Raw genomic sequence first — 19726 nt, forward strand, 5'->3', positions numbered from 1 at the left:
CTTACATTAATTTTGGCTTCCTTTAGTTTTTGTTTGTCTGTGAGGCTTTGCCTGAATTTAAATTTGCAGTGAAGCTCTCTTTGCTTTTGTAGCAGCTTTTTAAGATGACTGTAAAACTGCAGTGGGTCTTTCCCATTCCTCACAACTTTGCTCAGCACATACCTGCCAAAACCATATAGTACAATGCTCTTCAACTTTGTCCATTAATGTTCAACTTCGTCAGTGCTGGAGATGAAATTTTCATGTTGATCTGTCAGGTTACCTGAAACTTGTTTCTTGTAACTCTAGCTAAACAGAAAGATCTTCCTACCTTGCTTTGTATTCCTATTTTCAGCCATATTCAGTGATACTGCAACAGCCTTATGATCACAGATTCCCTGTTCTGTGCTTACTTAATTGAAAAGTTCGGGTCTGTTGGTTACCAGCAGATCTACAATGTTACCTTCATGAATTGGTTCTCTAATTAAATGCTCAAGGTAATTTTCAGATAAAGCACTTAGAACAATGTCACATGATTCCTTGTCCTTACAACTTGCCCTAATCATCTGAGTCTCCCAGTCTATAGCTGGTAAGTTCAAATCTCCACCTAAAACTATACATGACCACAAAATTTAAATGAAATACTATCCACATTTCCCCTCAAATGTTCCGCCACTACTGCTATTGAGGCGGGTCTATAAAAGTATCTGATGACCATGTTTGACCCACCTTTAATACCTATCTTCTGCCAAATTATTTATCATTCTGAATCTGTACTAATCTCACTAGATATTATCATATTTTCCATGACTATAAACATGCCTGCACCACCAGAATTCAACATATATTTGCAGTATACATTTCAGTCAGCTATAAACATTGCTCCACCACTGGTGTTCAGCTTATCTTTGCAATATACAGTCCAATCTCAATTTACAATTTCATTGTTATTAACATCTGGTTTCGGCCAGGTATCTGTCCCCAGCAGTTTGTTGGCATTATTACTATTATAAGTAAGACTAATTATGGGATCTTGGCACAGACAATTCTACTGTTAATCGATACTAAACTAACATTTATGTTCTCCAATCTGGCATGAGAAATGCTATTCTCTTTAATAAATGAGGACAGTGTTCTTCCTCGTCTGAAATCATAACTTATCTTACTGGGCCTTTGGAGAGATTTCTCTGTCTAAAAATCTGACAAGTTCACGCAACATGTAGTCCATTGCCCTAGTAGTAGCTTTCTGCATGCAGTACATGCCTGACATATTAAGGTGGGAGGGGCTCTATAATTCCCCACCCGATAGCAGATGTCAAGAAATGTTCATCCAAGATCCTCACTGAACCGTCTGAGCCCCTGGTTTAGGCCTTCCACTTGGCTCCAAACCAGAGACCCCTGATTGGTTCTGGAAACGATGCTGCAAAATGCTAGCTCTGCTTCCACCCCAGGAGCAAGGCTAGTTGTCTCCATCTGTAGGAATCATGGAAGACCTCTCAACTGAGATGGCAGGCATCGTTTGTGCCGACATGAGCCACAGTTTTCAGATGGATGCATCCTATGTCCTCAATCACTGCCACCAAAGACACATCCACTTCTTTGATGTGACCCCCAGCAAGAAAACAGAGAATGCACTGGCCTTCTTTCCTGAAGTGCCTGCTATTTCCTATGGGACTCCACAACCTGTCTAACAATGATGTTCCCAATGATAAGCAATCCCATCCTCTTTGGACCTTTCTGGAAGATTAGCCTCTGTCCCACAAAACAAGGTCTCCTATATTAGTTCAGAGGTACTTTTAGCAGTGGCCAATACCTCAAAACTGTCAAAACTGTTTTGAATACATAGGGTGACAACCGTGCAGCCAGTATCCTCTTTTGCCTTCTGCTAAGATACTCGTGACCTTTCCACTATTCACCAGTCACAGTAAAGTAAGTATTAACCAGCCAGGATGTGCAAATCAAAAGGTGCTGCAACATCAGGGATGCCAGGTGACACTATAGTCTTTAGCCAAGCCAAAGCATTCATCTCAGGTGCCACAAAACCAGCACAGTGCTGGGCAGCAGCCTGAAACCTGTCCACCGTGGCCAATACAGCTTCTAGTTCTTTAAGGACAGTGGCCAATTTCCCCTACATCCTTACACAACTTCCTGTCGTTTGCCAGTCCTACCTGTGATCTCTGGAACAGTATCAGACTTGTCACTGGAAGCAGACATGAGTAGCACGCCACTTTATTCTCCAGAAGTGAGCTGAGAAATTTGGTAACTGATGTATGTAAAAATAGAAGCACTTCGACCAAATGTTTCAGAGTTGGGGAACATCATGAACCCCCCTTCCCACGGGAACCTGTCTGTTGATGATGTGACTCTGACAGAGTACAACATACAAATAGTTACAATGCTAACACAATTAACATATTTTTCCAGACCACACAGAATCCTTTATATATGTACGGGCTTCATTAAACTAAAAAAAAAAAAAACTAATCTCCTGCCAAACAGGCCATGAAGGCCCAACCGTACCGACCAGCCGCCGTGTCATCGTCAGCCAACAGGCATCACTGGACACGGATATGGAGAGGCATGTGGTCAGCACATCGCTCTCCCGGTCATATGTCAGTTTCCGAGACCGGATCTGCTACTTCTCAATCAAGTAGCTCCTCTGTTTGCCTCACAAGGGCTGAGTGCACCCCATTTGCCAAAAGCATTTGGCAGACCAGATGATCACCCATCCAAACACTAGCCCAGCCTGACAGCACTTAACTTCGGTGATCTGACAGGAACCAGCTGTTATCACTGTGGCCAGGTCGTTGGCACAGAGTTCTATAAAGTCAACTGTTAAAATGATCTGCGAAAGAATTTTGTTTGTACAGTTTCCGAATTAAAATCATGTTACGTATATCATTCTAATGGAGGAACTGGAATATAGTTTATTCACAAAATTCTTTGTTTCAAAGACTACTCACTGACAACCTGTCATCCAAAGTTGGCAGAAGGAGTATGCTGTACCACTGTCAATAATTAAGTGGCAGCGTCCAAACATGTACTTCCCTTTGACTGATCATATGAAGGACACCCCAAAACTGCAACCACAGATGAAAATATCATGAAAGAACACAACATTTGACAACTGGACTTTAAAAAAAGTATGGCAAAGCTAACACTATAGGAATATCAGAAGAAAGAAGAATTAAGTTTGAATTAAGGCAATATTATGAAAAGGACAGATTGCTACTCACCATACAGAGGTGATGTTGAGTCACAGACAGGTACAACAAAAAGACTGCTAAACAAGTAAGCTTTCAGACAAAAGGCCTTCTTCTGAATTAGACAAAACACACACACACACACACACACACAAAATGCAACTCACACATTACTTGATGGAGAAATACATCGATGGTATAGGCAGGTGACTATTCAGATTTGACACAACTTTAAAATATAGAAATGTCTTAATCGCACAATTCTTTATTAAGTGTTATGAATTTCAAAATTTCATCATCAGACTGAAGATGTGGAATAAAGTGTACAAGAAAATTAATGATAGCAAATATGTAGATAAGTATGCATCTAAGTATTCCAATATACAGAAATTTCAATCAGTATTGTATTCTGAGGCATAACCAATTTAGTGTTGGAGGGCAGCATGGAGGGTAAAAATCATAGAGGGAGACCAAGAGATGAATACAGTAAGCAGATTCAGAAGGATGTAGGTTGCAGTAGTTAATTAGAGATGAAGAAGCTTGCACAGGATAGAGTAGTGTGGAAAGCTGCATCAAACCAGTCTTTGTACTGAAGACCACAACAACATTGTACTTGCATTAAAATCAAACTTTAGTACACATCAGCACCATGTGAACACCTTGTCAAACATTCATGTATGTCACTTTTGTGGAAGACAAACTCATATCCTAACAGCCTCAAATGTGCGTCATTTTTTATTTTTTTGAGCCTGTTCGTGACTGCATCCCCTTTGTTCTGTTATTTCATATGTTTCTTCTATGTACTTTTAACGAAATTATTGCTGTTCCACCTGAGAAACCTTCACTATCACTTAATTGTTATTTAGTTTTCATGTTGTAACTAAAACCTGTGTGACTAAGTGAGTCATTACAAATCCAAGAATTTGAGGTTCAATCGTCAGTAAGATATGGGACTATTTTTATGTCACTCAACCATTCTTTCACTTCTGGAAATTGTTTGAGTATGACAAAAATATGAACTTGCATTGTGGTGACTAGCGAAGTAAATCGGTTCAGAGATGAAAGCAAGGCAAAGGCATCCCACCTCCAACAGGACTATGCCTCATAGACCAAACTGGTATTCAAACAAATCTTCATGCTGAGAACAGTTTTACTTGATCACATAAAAAATGCTACAGATTATCCTTGTTCTGTACCTGTCTTGACTATTAGGTTATTTGAGCTTATTTCTTACTTTGGCCATATATCCAATTATGTACCATTTCTTTCTGTTTGTTTTAGTTTGGTCCTTACCATTCTACAGTCTACAATACTTACATACATCTTAGAAGAACTTCTTAGATCTTTGCAATCGATAGTATTTTGCTTTACATAAACACTGTGCAGGAAGTGTGAAGGTGCACAAAAATCTCTCCATACCAGACTTCTTTTTTTAAACACATGACATGTGTTCACCTCAGTCCAATTTCTTTCAAATACTGACTACTTTCTGTCTATCAGGATACTGTAGCAGTGGTATTTTAGCAGCTTTAATATAATAGTAGGGCCTAAAACGCTACCTCCACTCACTAGACTATCATATTCCAGTAGTCCAGTCTGATATATGATTGTCACATCTCTGAACACTTCTAAATGTCATATTAGCTGATTATTTACATGAGCAGTTGCCATATTACACATGTCCCATTAAGTGGGTCACCTTCAGCCAGTTACATTTATTAAGGTAGACAAGATGTGATGTCTGGCAGAAGGCTGTAGACCACAAATTTTATTAAAATGACAAATTAACTGTCATAAACAAGCAGAAATTACATTTCATGGTTCTACCATATTTAAAGTAAAATTCAGTATTGTGTAAGTTACAGGAGACTAACCTGAACTAGAACAGGAAGCACAGGAATTGGTATTCCACATGAAATTTTTAAGTCTTTCTTCAGTATCTGCAGTACTGTCAAGTGTGTTAAATTGCAACGAACAGACAAAAGGTCTTCAAATAAATGGTCACCATCAATTAACTCTTCATCCTTCAAAAGACCCACAAAAGTTGGGTAGCTGATTTTTCTGTATAGCTCCTCCACAATTATTTTATCCTTCTCAGTATATAATTTGGGATTTTCTGCAAAACACCATGTGTCTAAAAGTATTGCACCTGAAAATAATCGAGAAGTAACAGAAAATGTTTAGCCCTTTCAGTTTTACTCGTAACAGGTATACAAGGTGCTATCCAAAATTTTTGGGACTGGTGCTCCCATCTGTTGAAAACCTTATCTTTGGACCAAAGGTCACCATCACCCTCGAAGTAGTTCCTATCCATATGTACACACCGGTCCCATCACTTCTGCCATTGGTCAGACATTTTCTGGAAGTCCTGTTCTTTGAGGGTGTTTATCACCACCAGTGATGCTTCACGAATCCTCTCTAGAGTGTCGAACTGATGGCCTTTCAACTTGAATTTCAGTTTTGGGAATAGCGTGAAGTCGCAAGGTGCCAAGTCTGGTGAGTATGGTGGGTGGGGTACAACTGCCATGTTGTTTTTTGCCAAAAAGTTCCTGGTGAGCAAGGACGTGTGACAGGGTGCATTATCGTGATGCAGCAGCCAGTTCGCTTGACACCAAAGTTCGAGCCGTCGTCGCCACACGTTTTCACAGAGCCATCACAAAACATCACAGTGGTACACAAAATTCACTGTTTGGTTGGGTGGGACAAATTCTTTGTGCACAATTCCCCTGGTATCAAAGAAAATGATGAACATGCTCTTCATTTTGCTCTTCACCTGTCTCGCTTTTTTGGGTATTGGAGAGCTTGGGCTCTTCCAGGGGGACAATTGTGGCTTTGTCTCTGGGTCATAACCATAAATCCAGCTCTCATCGCTGGTGATAACCCATGACAAGAAGGTTGGAACATCAGATGCGGTCTGACGAAGGTCCGTGCACAATTCAACACGCTGTGCCTTCTGATCGGCAGTCAAGATCTTTGGCACAAATTTTGCGGCAACACAATGCATGCCCAATTCATCAGTCAACATTCGTTGGCATGTCCCACAACCAATAACCACTTTATCTGCAAGGTCTTGAATGGTTCAGCGTCAATACGCACGAACCAATTGTTGAAGTTTGCAATATCTTGCGCTGTGCGGCTAATGGGCCTATAAGTGTGAGCATCATCTTCGACATCTGTACGGCCAGCCCTGAACCAAGCATGCCACTCAAACACACACGTATGGTTCATGCTCTGCCCCCCCCCCCCCTCCTCCCCCAAACACTTGTTGAATCATAGGGTCTCCATAGCACTTTTCCTGAGATTCGCACAGAATTTGATACATACACGCTGTTCTGTTTGCGGATCCATTGTAAAATTGGTACACACCAAACACAGAGTATTACGGAAATCACTGTGGACACGCATCACGTCCTCCCTACTGACTCATCAGATATGCAGATCTCGCCACCTAGCTGTGCAAAGATCTACTACTCCTACTTTCCAGATGGCAGCACCAGTCCCGAGAATTTTGGATTCCACCTCATGTATTCACTGCCATAATGATGGCTTAACTGCTAATTACACTGGTGCCAAAAATATGATGCACACCAATAACAAAACTCTTTTCAAAAAGTTGTATATGACATACTCAGAGCAAAAACAAAGTGTTCATTTGAAAAGAAGAAACACTTTATATAAATAAATTATATGATTGTCCAAATATGAAGGAAATACCCATGTTAAAATCCAAGAGAACAAACCATAATTTCACATTTGAATCATCTTGAGTGGTAGTTCTTAACATTCAGTTTTTTTTCAGAGATTTAGTTTCAACAGGTTTCTATATCTACATTTATACTGCATATGCAACTGTTAGAATTACTGGGACAAGGATAAAATAAAAACTTAGAAATTTGTGGTGATTCACATACCAAAAACGATAAGTGAAACACCTGATAACATGATGAGATATCTTCCTTAATAATTAGGCAGCTGTTAGAACATTTCCCAGTCTTCAAATATATACCATATCATACATACCATAAAATAGCAAATGGTTAATGTAGAAAAGTGCATAAAAGCGGTGGGGTGGCATTGTATACTAACGAGTCACTCGGCCACTCCCTTAATATGTTGCATCTAGACTATTTGTGTGATGAACAGAATTTTGAAGCCACTGGCATAGTTAGTGACAATTTTAAGTTAGTGATAATAGCCTTATACAGACCACCTAATGGTAACATTACCGTATGTACTCGAATCTAAGCCGCACTTTTTTTCCAGTTTTTGTAATCCAAAAAACCCCCTGCGGCTTAGAATCGAGTGCAAAGTAGAGCGGAAATTCTGAAAAATGTTGGTAGGTGCCGACACAACTAACTTCTGCCATTGGATATATGTAGCGCTACACAGGAATGTTTTACAGGCACAAAGGGAAATACTGGCGCCAAAACCTCTACATCAGTAAATAAATTTAAAAAAAAGGGTGGAAGACGAGCTTTTTTCTCCGCCCCAAGTTTCGAACACTGCATTTTCATACACTATCCCATGAAGTAAATACAAATTCCGTATTATTCATCTTCGAATGTAGCAGCATTTCAATGTACTATGAGAATCCGACTGGCAAGACTGTTTGGGATGTTTGTCAATATGGCCAACTCTACGTTCTGAATTTTTTCCTAGATGGTTGCTAATAGGAACTTTTATGAATTGTGAATCACATGCAGTATTCTCTTCACCATAAGAATAATATGAATATAAACATTTTGCCGTGTATTCTTTCGTGTTTGTTGCTATCTCATTTAAATCGTGTCTGCCTAATAAACTATGAAACTAGACTGAGACAACAGCAAATGCGGAAGAATATATATATCATGTCATGTTTATATTCGTATTATTCTTATGCCTAATAGTGATACAGTCAGAAATGAAGCACGGCAATTGATTAGATTTTTAAATCTAAGATGACTCTAATTTCTGTGCAGAATGTAATGTACTAAAGAGGCGTCTGCAAAGATTTTCAAACAGAGAAAAATTTTCACTAAATTCTCGTTCAGAACATCTTCTATCATTGCAGTCTATTATTTGGTTCTTGTTGATCATTATCAAAGAAAGCAGCAGTGTAAGTAACAACAAATAACAGTCTCTTACCATTGTTTTGCTAACGAGATAATTCCTCTCTTTTTTTTTAATTGTAAGCGGCAGTAGAGTGCACAAAAGCAAGCCATGCCGCGAGCGGTGACAGGCGGTAAACACTCATTATCAGAATGCGATAAACAATGCATGCCACAGTACAGTAATGCATTGTCAGCTTAGAGTGACGTAAACACCTATAACAAAGAGAACGGCACTTATCAGATCAAAGAAAAATAAGCGATCACTTCAAACAAGATGAAGCACGTGAAAAAGGAAGGGTACCTGTATAAATACGGATGGAGCACCTGACGCATAGCAATGGCTACCTGGTAAAGCGTAACTGCTAGGCTTACGACTCAAACCAAACTATTGTAGCTGTATCATCATTCATTCGACCTAAATTGTGTCTCATATTACAATGGAACAACTTTGTTTTGATTTGGAGGTGCAGCCTGAAACTTTTCTCTCCCCTTGAATTTCAAGTCTCAAATTTCAGGTGCGGCTTAGATTCGGGAAAATTTTTTTTCCCTGATTTCGAGTCTCATTTTTCAGGTGTAGCTTAGATTCGAGTGCGGCTTAGATTCGAGTAAATACGGTAGTGTATTTTTAGAAAAAACTGGACATGGTGTTAGATGTATTTAGAAAGACAAAATGGTTACAGTATGACATTGTAATAGGTGGAGATTTGAATGCAGATTTTGATGTAACAACAGCCAAACATAGTGTCACTGAGCTCAAAAATCTTCTAAGACAGTACAATCTGCTCTTTATCAATAATAGACCCACAAGAGATGAAGACCCACAAGAGATGAAGCATGTCTTGACAATATCTTTGTCAGTTTCAATACTACAGAAGAATCATGTGATGTGGCAGTATTCCCATTCTCGGATCATGATTCTGTATCATTAAATTACATAAGTAGGTTCTGAGCTGATAAGAGGAACATTGATAAGTCTGTCCCAAAAATGGTAATCACTAGATCGGTCGCAAATGATAAAATAGACAGGTTTTGTAAGTCCCTTACTAACAGAGACTTGTTTGGCCAATGGTATGGTGACACAAATTATAGTCTTTGTACAGATCTGTCAGCAAAAATAAAATCAGATAGGTTTTTCGAAGCATTTTTGACACAATTTAATGACTGCATTCTGATAAAGAAATGCAAAATAATCAACAAAGGCTCCAAAGGCAAGGGTATAAACAAACAAAACCCATGGTATGTTGCACAACTAACAAATCTCAAAAACCAAGTTCTGTTGTTGCACAGTATACATAAAAATCTGAAGACCGACCATGCCAGATCAGTCTATCTTCAAAGTAGGAATAAGTACAAAAAGCCATTGTGGAAACCAAAAGAACACAGAACTTCATCTGTATTGTGAATTCCACAAATAAGTGCAAAGCTGCATGAAAACTAATAAACAGTGTTACTAAAGATGAAAGAAATTTAAAAAAATCAGTATATGCCACCTAGTCTCGTCCTAAAAATAGTTAAGCATCTAAAATCATCTGAGAGTGTAGACATATATGACATTTCCTGTAACATTCTAAAAAAAAGTAATAGATTGTATTGTGTACCCTTTAACATACTGCATAAATAAGTGTATATCTGAGGGATATTTTCCTAATGAGCTAAAAGTGTCTAGGGTAGTCCCAATATATAAAAAAGGAGATACTGACTCACCTTCAAGTTACAGACCAATTTCCATAATCCCAGCTCTCTCTAAAGTGTTTGAATGTGTAACATACCAACATTTATCTGTGTACTTTGAAAATGCAGGAATAATTTGCGAATCACAGTATGGTTTTAGGAAAAACTTGTCAACTGTTGATGCTATAGACTCAGTAGTCAAACATATCCATCAAGTGTTTGAAGATAAAGAATTTGCTCGGGTCACCTTCTGTGATCTAAGTAAGGCTTTTGACTGTGTAGAGCATAAAATACTCCTAGAAAAAATGGAGTACTACGGCACTGGAGGTAAAAGCCTTCAACTATTAAAATCATACCTACAGGATTGCAAGTAAGCTGTTTGTGTAGGTAAAGAAAAGTCCAGTGATGAATTAGCTAAAACAGGTGTACCACAGGGATCTGTACTGGGGACTTTTATGTTCCTAATAATGATTAATGATCTGCCATCATTCATCAAGTCCATGACAGTACTATATTCAGATGATACAACTTTCCTTCATTGTAGTAATTATTTCAGTAGTCTCAAAGCTTGTGTTGCACAGACAATGACTCAAGCATCCTATTGGTTTAAAGAAAATGGCTTCCTACTGAATGATAACAAAACGTAGAAGATGGTTTTTAGTCTAAAGGACAACCCTCCATCAGATGATCCTAGTTGTGTTCAAGTTTTTAGGGGTATATATAGATGAAAAATTATAATGCGGTCAACATGTACATTATATTAGTGGTAAACTGTCTAGAGTGATGTATTTGCTACAGTGACTTGTGGACTGTGTACCTCAAAATTATGTCTGAATGTTGTATTTTGCATTTTTTCCAAAGTATCTGAACATATGGTATTATTTTATAGGGGAACTCAAGTTCAGTGTGTGACATCCTGATACTAAAAAAGAAAATCATTAGCATAATTACTGGTTCTCCATGTACAGCACACTTCAAACTATTGTTCTGTGTACAAAAAAACATGACTGTAATAAACCTATATATTTACTATGTTTTACTCCACACAAAAAATAAGCTACTGGAAGCAAAACATAGAGAAAATATACATTTCTACAACACGAGAAGGAGCAGATGCATTTATACTCCTTACCTGACTGTCAAAGTCACTTAACAGCTATGAACTGGTGGAGCACAAATTATTTAATAAGATTCCACAATATGTACAAGAACAACTGAACAATCATTCAAATAAAAACTGTAAAAATGAATAGTTGCTCACCCATTCTATGACATAAATGAGTATTTCAAATGTAATATAATTTTGCAGTATTAATGACATGCCTCTTGTTTTCTTTGAATTAACAGTTATATTGTATTATATGCCTGATGTTGTCCACTGCTGTAATGGCCAAATGACAACAAAATTACTATTATTATTATTATTTCTCTTCGTCTGTTGAAATAGACAGCATTTTAGCTGGTAAATCAACCATTATCCTCGACTACAATCAGTTAAAACACTGTGTACTGTAATATGTAAGCCACAAGAGTCACACACTGGAAGATTCTCTTGTCAAAACAGAAAGCCATGTCCCATCCACCACTGAAAAGCTGACTTAACTGCAGCTTATTGTCCATCACTTCCAGCTACTATTATTCCCACTGACAGAGGAATCTGTACCTCAGTGGTGAAGTGATAGCATGTAGGTAGACTGCATAACTGCCCAGTGGAACTTCAGTATGTGCTTTCTTGGTTTCCACATTTGCTAAGTCTTTGCTCAGAATTCCTGTGCACTACAGCAACCAGCAGAATGGGAAAACCTCCACCACCATTAGTAGACAGAGTAGATTGTCCTGAATAGTCTGTGCGTGTTTATTTTCTCAATACATGAGCTGTACCACTTGAAAGTTACTCAGGAATTCTGGGCAGATGAAGAATTTCACAGTTCAATTGTATTGTGCCCCTAAAATAAAATGAAACTCTGAACTGACCACAATAAATGTGCTTGATAAATCAAGTGTGAGGACACAACGAGGGAAAATAATAGGGCTGCCATTAGGAGTCTCCATGATTAGAGAAACTGGTAATATTCCAATGAGATGGTAGAGAACATTTGAAATGTCATAAAATTGAGTTGATAACACATCCAAAGGTACTGTCAACCTGTACATCATTAACTCTACAGTAATACTTGGTATCTTCAGTTACCAGAGCAGAAGTTGACTGCAACCCTAAATAAGCACTGGTATTTGTTTATCAAAATTCTGAAACACATATGTTTAACTCATTAGTTCAACCCCCTTACTGTGATTTGCTATTGATAACTTGCTGTTGGAGTACGGTAGGAGTTATAAAAATTTGAAAAATCATTGACAAATAAGAAGTACTGCACTTGACTTCTCATTTTAGACATAATTTTTTGAGAATATTGTGCCTACGGATGTTTTCCAAATGATAAAAAACATACCATATTTACCCAACTACAAGACCTTATTAAGAGACTCCTTGAGAAATCTTAAACATATTCTTACTAATAACAATTACAAACTATTTTACTGATGTGATGTACCTACCTAAACAAATTAACATTATGCCTAAAATTATGCCGTTTATTGATGGTCCATATTTTGGAAATACAAGGAGAAATAAAATAAAAAAAAAAAAAGAAATGCAGTTAGTGCCGTGTCTGCATAGTTTGATGTAAATGTCGTTCAGACATGTCTGAAGGACATTTTCATCGAACTATACAGACTATGGGACATGGTCAGTATGACATACTGAAGTTTGGTCGGTCCTGGAGTCATGCACAGAAAGCTGATGTGGTTAAGGTGACTGCTCACAATAAGCAGGAAACCTGGGTTCAAGTTCCAGTCTGATATTAATTTCCATGTTTCTATAGTTAACCACACAGCTGATTTAATATCATATTCACAATCTGTGAATACATTTCATATAAATAAATACTTTGCAATAATTTTTATCTTCACTCCCTTTTTTGTTTACTATTTACACCAGCAGTCTATGGTACCACTATTTTTAAACATCACCACTGGTATCATCAGCTTTTCTTATATGGCCTAGCAAACAGTCATGCCATTTTCTTAGGTTGACTGATTTTATGACTCTGCTACACAAATAGATTTTCATCAAACATCTTGGGAGGTTGTTGAGCTACTGTTGTTCTGTGTTACCTTCTACACTCCTGGAAATTGAAATAAGAACACCATGAATTCATTGTCCCAGGAAGGGGAAACTTTATTGACACATTCCTGGGGTGAGATACATCACATGATCACACTGACAGAACCACAGGCACAAAGACACAGGCAACAGAGCATGCACAATGTCGGCACTAGTACAGTGTATATCCACCTTTCGCAGCAATGCAGGCTGCTATTCTCCCATGGAGACGATCGTAGAGATGCTGGATGTAGTCCTGTGGAACGGCTTGCCATGCCATTTCCACCTGGCGCCTCAGTTGGACCAGCGTTCGTGCTGGACGTGCAGACCGCGTGAGACGACGCTCCATCCAGTCCCAAACATGCTCAATGGGGGACAGATCCGGCGATCTTGCTGGCCAGGGTAGTTGACTTACACCTTCTAGAGCACGTTGGGTGGCACGGGATACATGCGGACGTGCATTGTCCTGTTGGAACAGCAAGTTCCCTTGCCGGTCTAGGAATGGTAGAACGATGGGTTCGATGACGGTTTGGATGTACCGTGCACTATTCAGTGTCCCCTTGACGATCACCAGTGGTGTACGGCCAGTGTAGGAGATCGCTCCCCACACCATGACGCCGGGTGTTGGCCCTGTGTGCCTCGGTCGTATGCAGTCCTGATTGTGGCGCTCACCTGCATGGCGCCAAACACGCATACGACCATCATTGGCACCAAGGCAGAAGCGACTCTCATCGCTGAAGATGACGCGTCTCCATTCACGCCTGTCGCGACACCACTGGAGGCGGGCTGCACGATGTTGGGGCGTGAGCGGAAGACGGCCTAACGGTGTGCGGGACCGTAGCCCACCTTCATGGAGACGGTTGCGAATGGTCCTCGCCAATACTCCATGAACAACAGTGTCCCTAATTTGCTGGGAAGTGGCGGTGCTGTCCCCTACGGCACTGCGTAGGATCCTACGGTCTTGGCGTGCATCCGTGCGTCGCTGCGGTCCGGTCCCAGGTCGACGGGCACGTGCACCTTCCGCCGACCACTGGCGACAACATCAATGTACTGTGGAGACCTCACGCCCCACGTGTTGAGCAATTCGGCGGAACGTCCACCCGGCCTCCCGCATGCCCACTATACGCCCTCGCTCAGAGTCCGTCAACTGCACATACGGTTCATGTCCACGCTGTCGCGGCATGCTACCAGTGTTAAAGACTGCGATGGAGCTCCGTATGCCACGGCAAACTGGCTGACACTGACGGCGGCGGTGCACAAATGCTGCGCAGCTAGTGCCATTCGACGGCTAACACCGCGGTTCCTGGTGTGTCCGCTGTGCCGTGCGTGTGATCATTGCTTGTACAGCCCTCTCGCAGTGTCCGGAGCAAGTATGGTGGGTCTGACACACCGGTGTCAATGTGTTCTTTTTTCCATTTCCAGGAGTGTATATCATCCTCATGCACCAGCTAGTGCTTGTTTTGAATTCCACAACACATGGAGTTGGAAAACTCCTCTTTATCTTCAGGCTCTTGATTTGGACAAATTCTTGAGTAATCAAAAAGCCTTCATTGTATTTATTTTGCCCATACTGAATCACCAGCTATTCTAATTCATGAAACATTCCCTGCTTCAGTTCATCTACATCTACATACACACTCCACAGGCCACCATACGATATGTGGCAGAAGGTACCCTGTACCACTACTAGTTATTTCCTGATTTGAGTAAACAAATGCAACAAAAAAACTAATGAACAAACATTCACTGGATAATGCAAACCCACCAAAACAATATCAAATATACTCTAATGAACCCCAGTACTTAAACAATGTAAGTCATGGTCTAAAATGTAGTCTACAAATTATGTTGAAGTCACAGAAAGTACAAACACATCTTCCATTGTTATTACTACAAAGCAACTCAGTTATATCTCTAAGGTCCAAAAGCACATTGATATAGCAAATGTGTAATTTGTGTAAGTAAAAGCCCATAAATATGTAATTTCTCCAAAGTAACAAAGAAACAAGTCACCAACATTTCTAATTCCATGAAATGTACTGGACAAAACAATGTTGCCAACATTAGTAACATCCACCATCTATGTGTACCCACAGAATTAAAAGAAATATATACAACACATATTGCGAACAATTGCTGGAGAATATCTCACATGGCAAATCCTCTAATTCTATGTAACAATGGCCTATAAAATAACCTAGTAGAAGCCAATCACTAAAACCAATAGCTACATATGTGTTATATTCACATACAGAATCATGAACTTAGAAATGTCCACATGGAAATCCAATGGTATAAACCAAGAGGCACATACATATTAACATACAAGAACAAGACAATGAAGTCCAAAGAGTCCTTAAGAAGAGGAAACCAGACAATAACTTACACAAACATTAAAAGCACCAAGCACATCATTTCATGTCCTCACTAACCTAGAAAAAGGTGGTGCCATCCATCCCATACCCAATCATAATCCACATAAAGTAATATTACACAAAATGCATAATTAATATATCAAAACTCTGCACACCTAAACTACACTGTGATAGTGGAACACCATTATAACCAAATTGTGTGTCCAAAAGGCACTTTGTACAGAGAAACTCAACATTGAACCCCTCCCAGTCACTAATTAACCAGACTCAAAATCATACATTTAAAACAAAAACAAAGGTGGCAGTTGAAGCCATTCCTTATGTAGCATAACATCAATTGCAACAGAGTCACAAATGAGCAATGCAAAAGCACACACAAAGTAGTAAAAGAGTGAAATAATAAATGGAACAACCATCATACTCACAAACATTAAAAACAGGACGTAATCATTAAATATCCAGACCAAATGGTCCAAACAACCATTCCAGTACCACAAACTGGTCCTTACATGAAACATGTTGGTGACAGTAGAATCATTCTGCAGTCACCTTCAAATGCCAGTTCTCTACATTTTCTCAATAATGCTACTCAAAAAGAACATCTCTGTAACACTTGAATGTTGCTTGAACCTGCTGGTGACAAATCTAGTAGCCCATGTTTGAATTGCTTTGATGTCTTCCTATAATACAACCTCGTATGAATCCCAAACACCTGAGCAGTACTCAAGAATGGGTTGCACTAGTGTCCTATATGTGGTCTCCTTTCCTAAAGTTATCTCAATAAACTGAAGTCGACCATTTACATTCACTACCACTATCTTCACATGCTAATTCCATTTCACATTGCTTTGCAATGTTACTTCCAGATATTTAAACAATGTGACTGTGTCAAGCAGGACACTACTAATGCTGTATCCAAACATTGTAGGTCTGTATTTCCTACTCATCTGCATTAACTTACATTTTTCTACATTTAGAGCTAGCTGTTGTTCATCACAACAACTAGAAATTTCGTATCCTCCCAGCCACTCAACTTCCACACCCTACTGTACACCACAGCATCATCAGCAACCAACCACAGATTGTTGCCTACCATATCCACCAAATCATTTATGTATACAGAAAATAATAGCAGTCCTATCATATTTCCCTGGGGCATTCCTAGTGATACCTTTGTCTCTTATGAACAGTCATCATCAAGGATAGCATACTGTGTTCCATTACATAAGAAGTTTTTGGGCCACTCACATATCTGGAAACTTATTTCATATGCTCATATCTTCATCCACTGTCTGCAGTTGGGCACCATGTCAAATGCTTTCTGGAAATCTAGGAATATGAAATCCACCAGCTGGCCTTCATCCATAGTTCGCAGTGTATCCCATAAGAAAAGGGAAGGCTAGGTTTCGCACAAGCAATGTTTTCTAAAACCATGCCAATTTGGGCGCATAAGCATCTCAGTCTCAAGAAAATTTATTACATTTGAAGAGCGAATATGTTCAAGGATTCTGCAGTAAACTAATGTGAGGGATATTGGTCTGTAATTTTGTGGGTCTGTTCTTTTCCCCTTCTTATAAACAGGAGTCACCTGCACTTTTTTTCCAGTCACTTGGGACTTTGTGATGGCTGAGAGATCTGTGATAAATACAAGCTCCATGAACATTTGTTATTATTTAATTTATCTGCAATATGAAGCCACCTATGAACATTTGCTTCTCTTATACCAAATTTTCTTCCTGCTGCAAAGATGTTTGTGGCCTCTGCTTCATAAATCACAATTACTGTAAAATTAGCATTGTATTGTCCACATGACTATGTGAATCGCAAACTTGCAGATCCTTGTTTTTCAACAGTGATGGATGCAATTTACATCAATCATCATCATCATTTTCATCATCATCATCATTTTCATCATCATCATCATCATTTAAGACTGATAATGCCTTTCAGCGTTCAGTCTGGAGCATAGTCCCCCTTATAAAATTCCTCCATGATCCCCTATTCAGTGCTAACATTGGTGCCTCATCTGATGTTAAGCCTATTACTTCAAAATCATTCTTAACCGAATCCAGGTACATTCTCCTTGGTCTACCCTGACTCCTCCTACCCTCTACTGCTGAACCCATGAGTCTCTTGGGTAACCTTACTTCTCCCATGCGTGTAACATGACCCCACCATCTAAGCCTGTTCGCCCTGACTGCTACATCTATAGAGTTCATTCCCAGTTTTTCTTTGATTTCCTCATTGTGGACACCCTCCTGCCATTGTTCCCATCTACTAGTACCTGCAGTCATCCTAGCTACTTTCATATCCGTAACCTCAACATTATTGATAAGGTAACCTGAATCCACCAGCTTTTGCTCCCATACAACAAAGTTTGTTAAAAATTGAACGGTGCATAGATAACTTAGTCTTGGTACTGACTTCCTTCTTGCAGAAGAGAGTAGATCATAGCTGAGTGCTCATTGCATTAGCTCTGCTACACCTCGCTTCCAGTTCTTTCACTATGTTGCCATCCTGTGAGAATATGCATCCTACGTACTTGAAACCATCCACCTGTTCTAACTTTGTTCCTCCTATTTGGCACTCAACCCATTTATATCTCTTTCCCACCGAAATTACTTTCGTTTTTGAGATGCTAATCTTCATACCATAGTCCTTACATTTCTGATCTAGCTCTGAAATATTACTTTGCAAACTTTCAATCGAATCTGCCATTACAACTAAGTCATCCGCATATGCGAGACTGCTTATTTTGTGTTCACATATCTTAATCTCGCCCAGCCAGTCTATTGTTTTCAACATATGATCCATAAATAATATGAACAACAGTGGAGACAGGTTGCAGCCTTGTCTTACCCCTGATGAAACTACTCTGAACCATGAACTCAATTTACCGTCAACTCTTACTGCTGCCTGACTATCTATGTAAAGACCTTTAATTGCTTGCAAAAGTTTGCCTCCTATTCCATAATGTCATAGAACAGACAATAACTTCCTCCTAAGAACCCGGTCATATGCCTTTTGTAGATCTATAAAGCATAGATACAATTCCCTGTTCCACTCATAACACTTCTGCATTATTTGCCGTAAGCTAAAGATCTGGTCCTGACAACCTCTAAGAGGCCTAAACCCCCACTGATTTTCATCCAATTTGTCCTCAACTAATACTCGCAATTTCCTTTCAACAATACCTGAGAAGATTTTACCCACAACACTGATTAAAGAGATACCTCTGTAGTTGTTACAATCTTTTCTGTTTCCATGTTTAAAGATTGGTGTGATTACTGCTTTTGTCCAGTCTGATGGAACTTGTCCTGACTCCCACACCATTTCAACTATCCTGTGTAGCCATTTAAGACCTGACATACCACTGTATTTGATGAGTTCCGACTAAATTTCATCCACCCCAGCTGCTTTATTGCACTGCAATCTATTGACCATTTTCTCCACTTCCTCAAATGCGATCCTATTTCCATCATCATTCCTATCCCATTGTACATCGAAATCTGAAACATTACTGATCGTATTTTCACCTACATTGAGCAACTCTTCAAAATATTCCCTCCATCTGCCCAAGGCATCAACAGGATTCACCAGCAGTTTTCCTGACCTGTCCAAAATACTTGTCATTTCCTTCTTACCTCCCTTTCGAAGACTGCTAATTACACTCCAGAATGGTTTTCCAGCAGCTTGATCCAAAGTCTCCAACCTGTTTCCAAAGTCTTCCAAGGATTTCTTCTTGGATGCTGCAATTATCTGTTTGGCTTTGTTTCTTTCTTCAACATAACTTTCTCTGTCTACCTGAGTTCTAGTATGTAGCCATTTTTGATACGTCTTCTTTTTTCTTTTACAGGCTGCCTTGACTGTGTCATTCCACCAAGCTGTTTGCTTCATCCTACCTTTACACTGACTACATTCAACTAACTGGTACCTTTCTGAGATCACTGTTATGTACTTTTGTCTGATTCCCTTATCCTGAAGTTTCTCCACTTTTATCCTCCTACATATGGACCTGACCTCCTGTACTTTCGGCCTCACAATACCAATTTCACTGCAGATTAAATAGTGGTCAGTGTCATCAAAGAATCCCCTGAATACAATGTGTCCCTCACAGCCTTCCTGAATTGCTGATCTGTTATTATACAGTCAATGACAGATCTTGTTCCCCTGCCTTCCCAAGTATACCAGTTCATGTTCTTATGTTTAAAAAAGGAGTTTGTGATTACTAAGCCCATACTG

General features: G+C 39.4%; 1 protein-coding gene across 7 annotated transcripts in view; it reads right to left on the reverse strand.

The window, feature by feature from the left end:
- Window positions 1-19726, reverse strand: part of LOC126470497 (exopolyphosphatase PRUNE1-like) — a 1085806-nt gene that overhangs the window by 980874 nt on the left and 85206 nt on the right. For 6 of the 7 annotated variants that reach the window (XM_050098372.1, XM_050098370.1, XM_050098376.1 and 3 more), the window contains exon 4: window positions 5057-5331. In XM_050098372.1, the coding sequence (XP_049954329.1) occupies window positions 5057-5331 (275 nt within the window). The remainder of the gene's footprint in view (window positions 1-5056; window positions 5332-19726) is intronic. The other variant, XM_050098374.1, reaches the window with a different exon arrangement.

Source organism: Schistocerca serialis, chromosome 3 (assembly GCF_023864345.2).
Source record: "Schistocerca serialis cubense isolate TAMUIC-IGC-003099 chromosome 3, iqSchSeri2.2, whole genome shotgun sequence".
In the NCBI taxonomy this organism is placed as follows: domain Eukaryota; kingdom Metazoa; phylum Arthropoda; class Insecta; order Orthoptera; family Acrididae; genus Schistocerca; species Schistocerca serialis.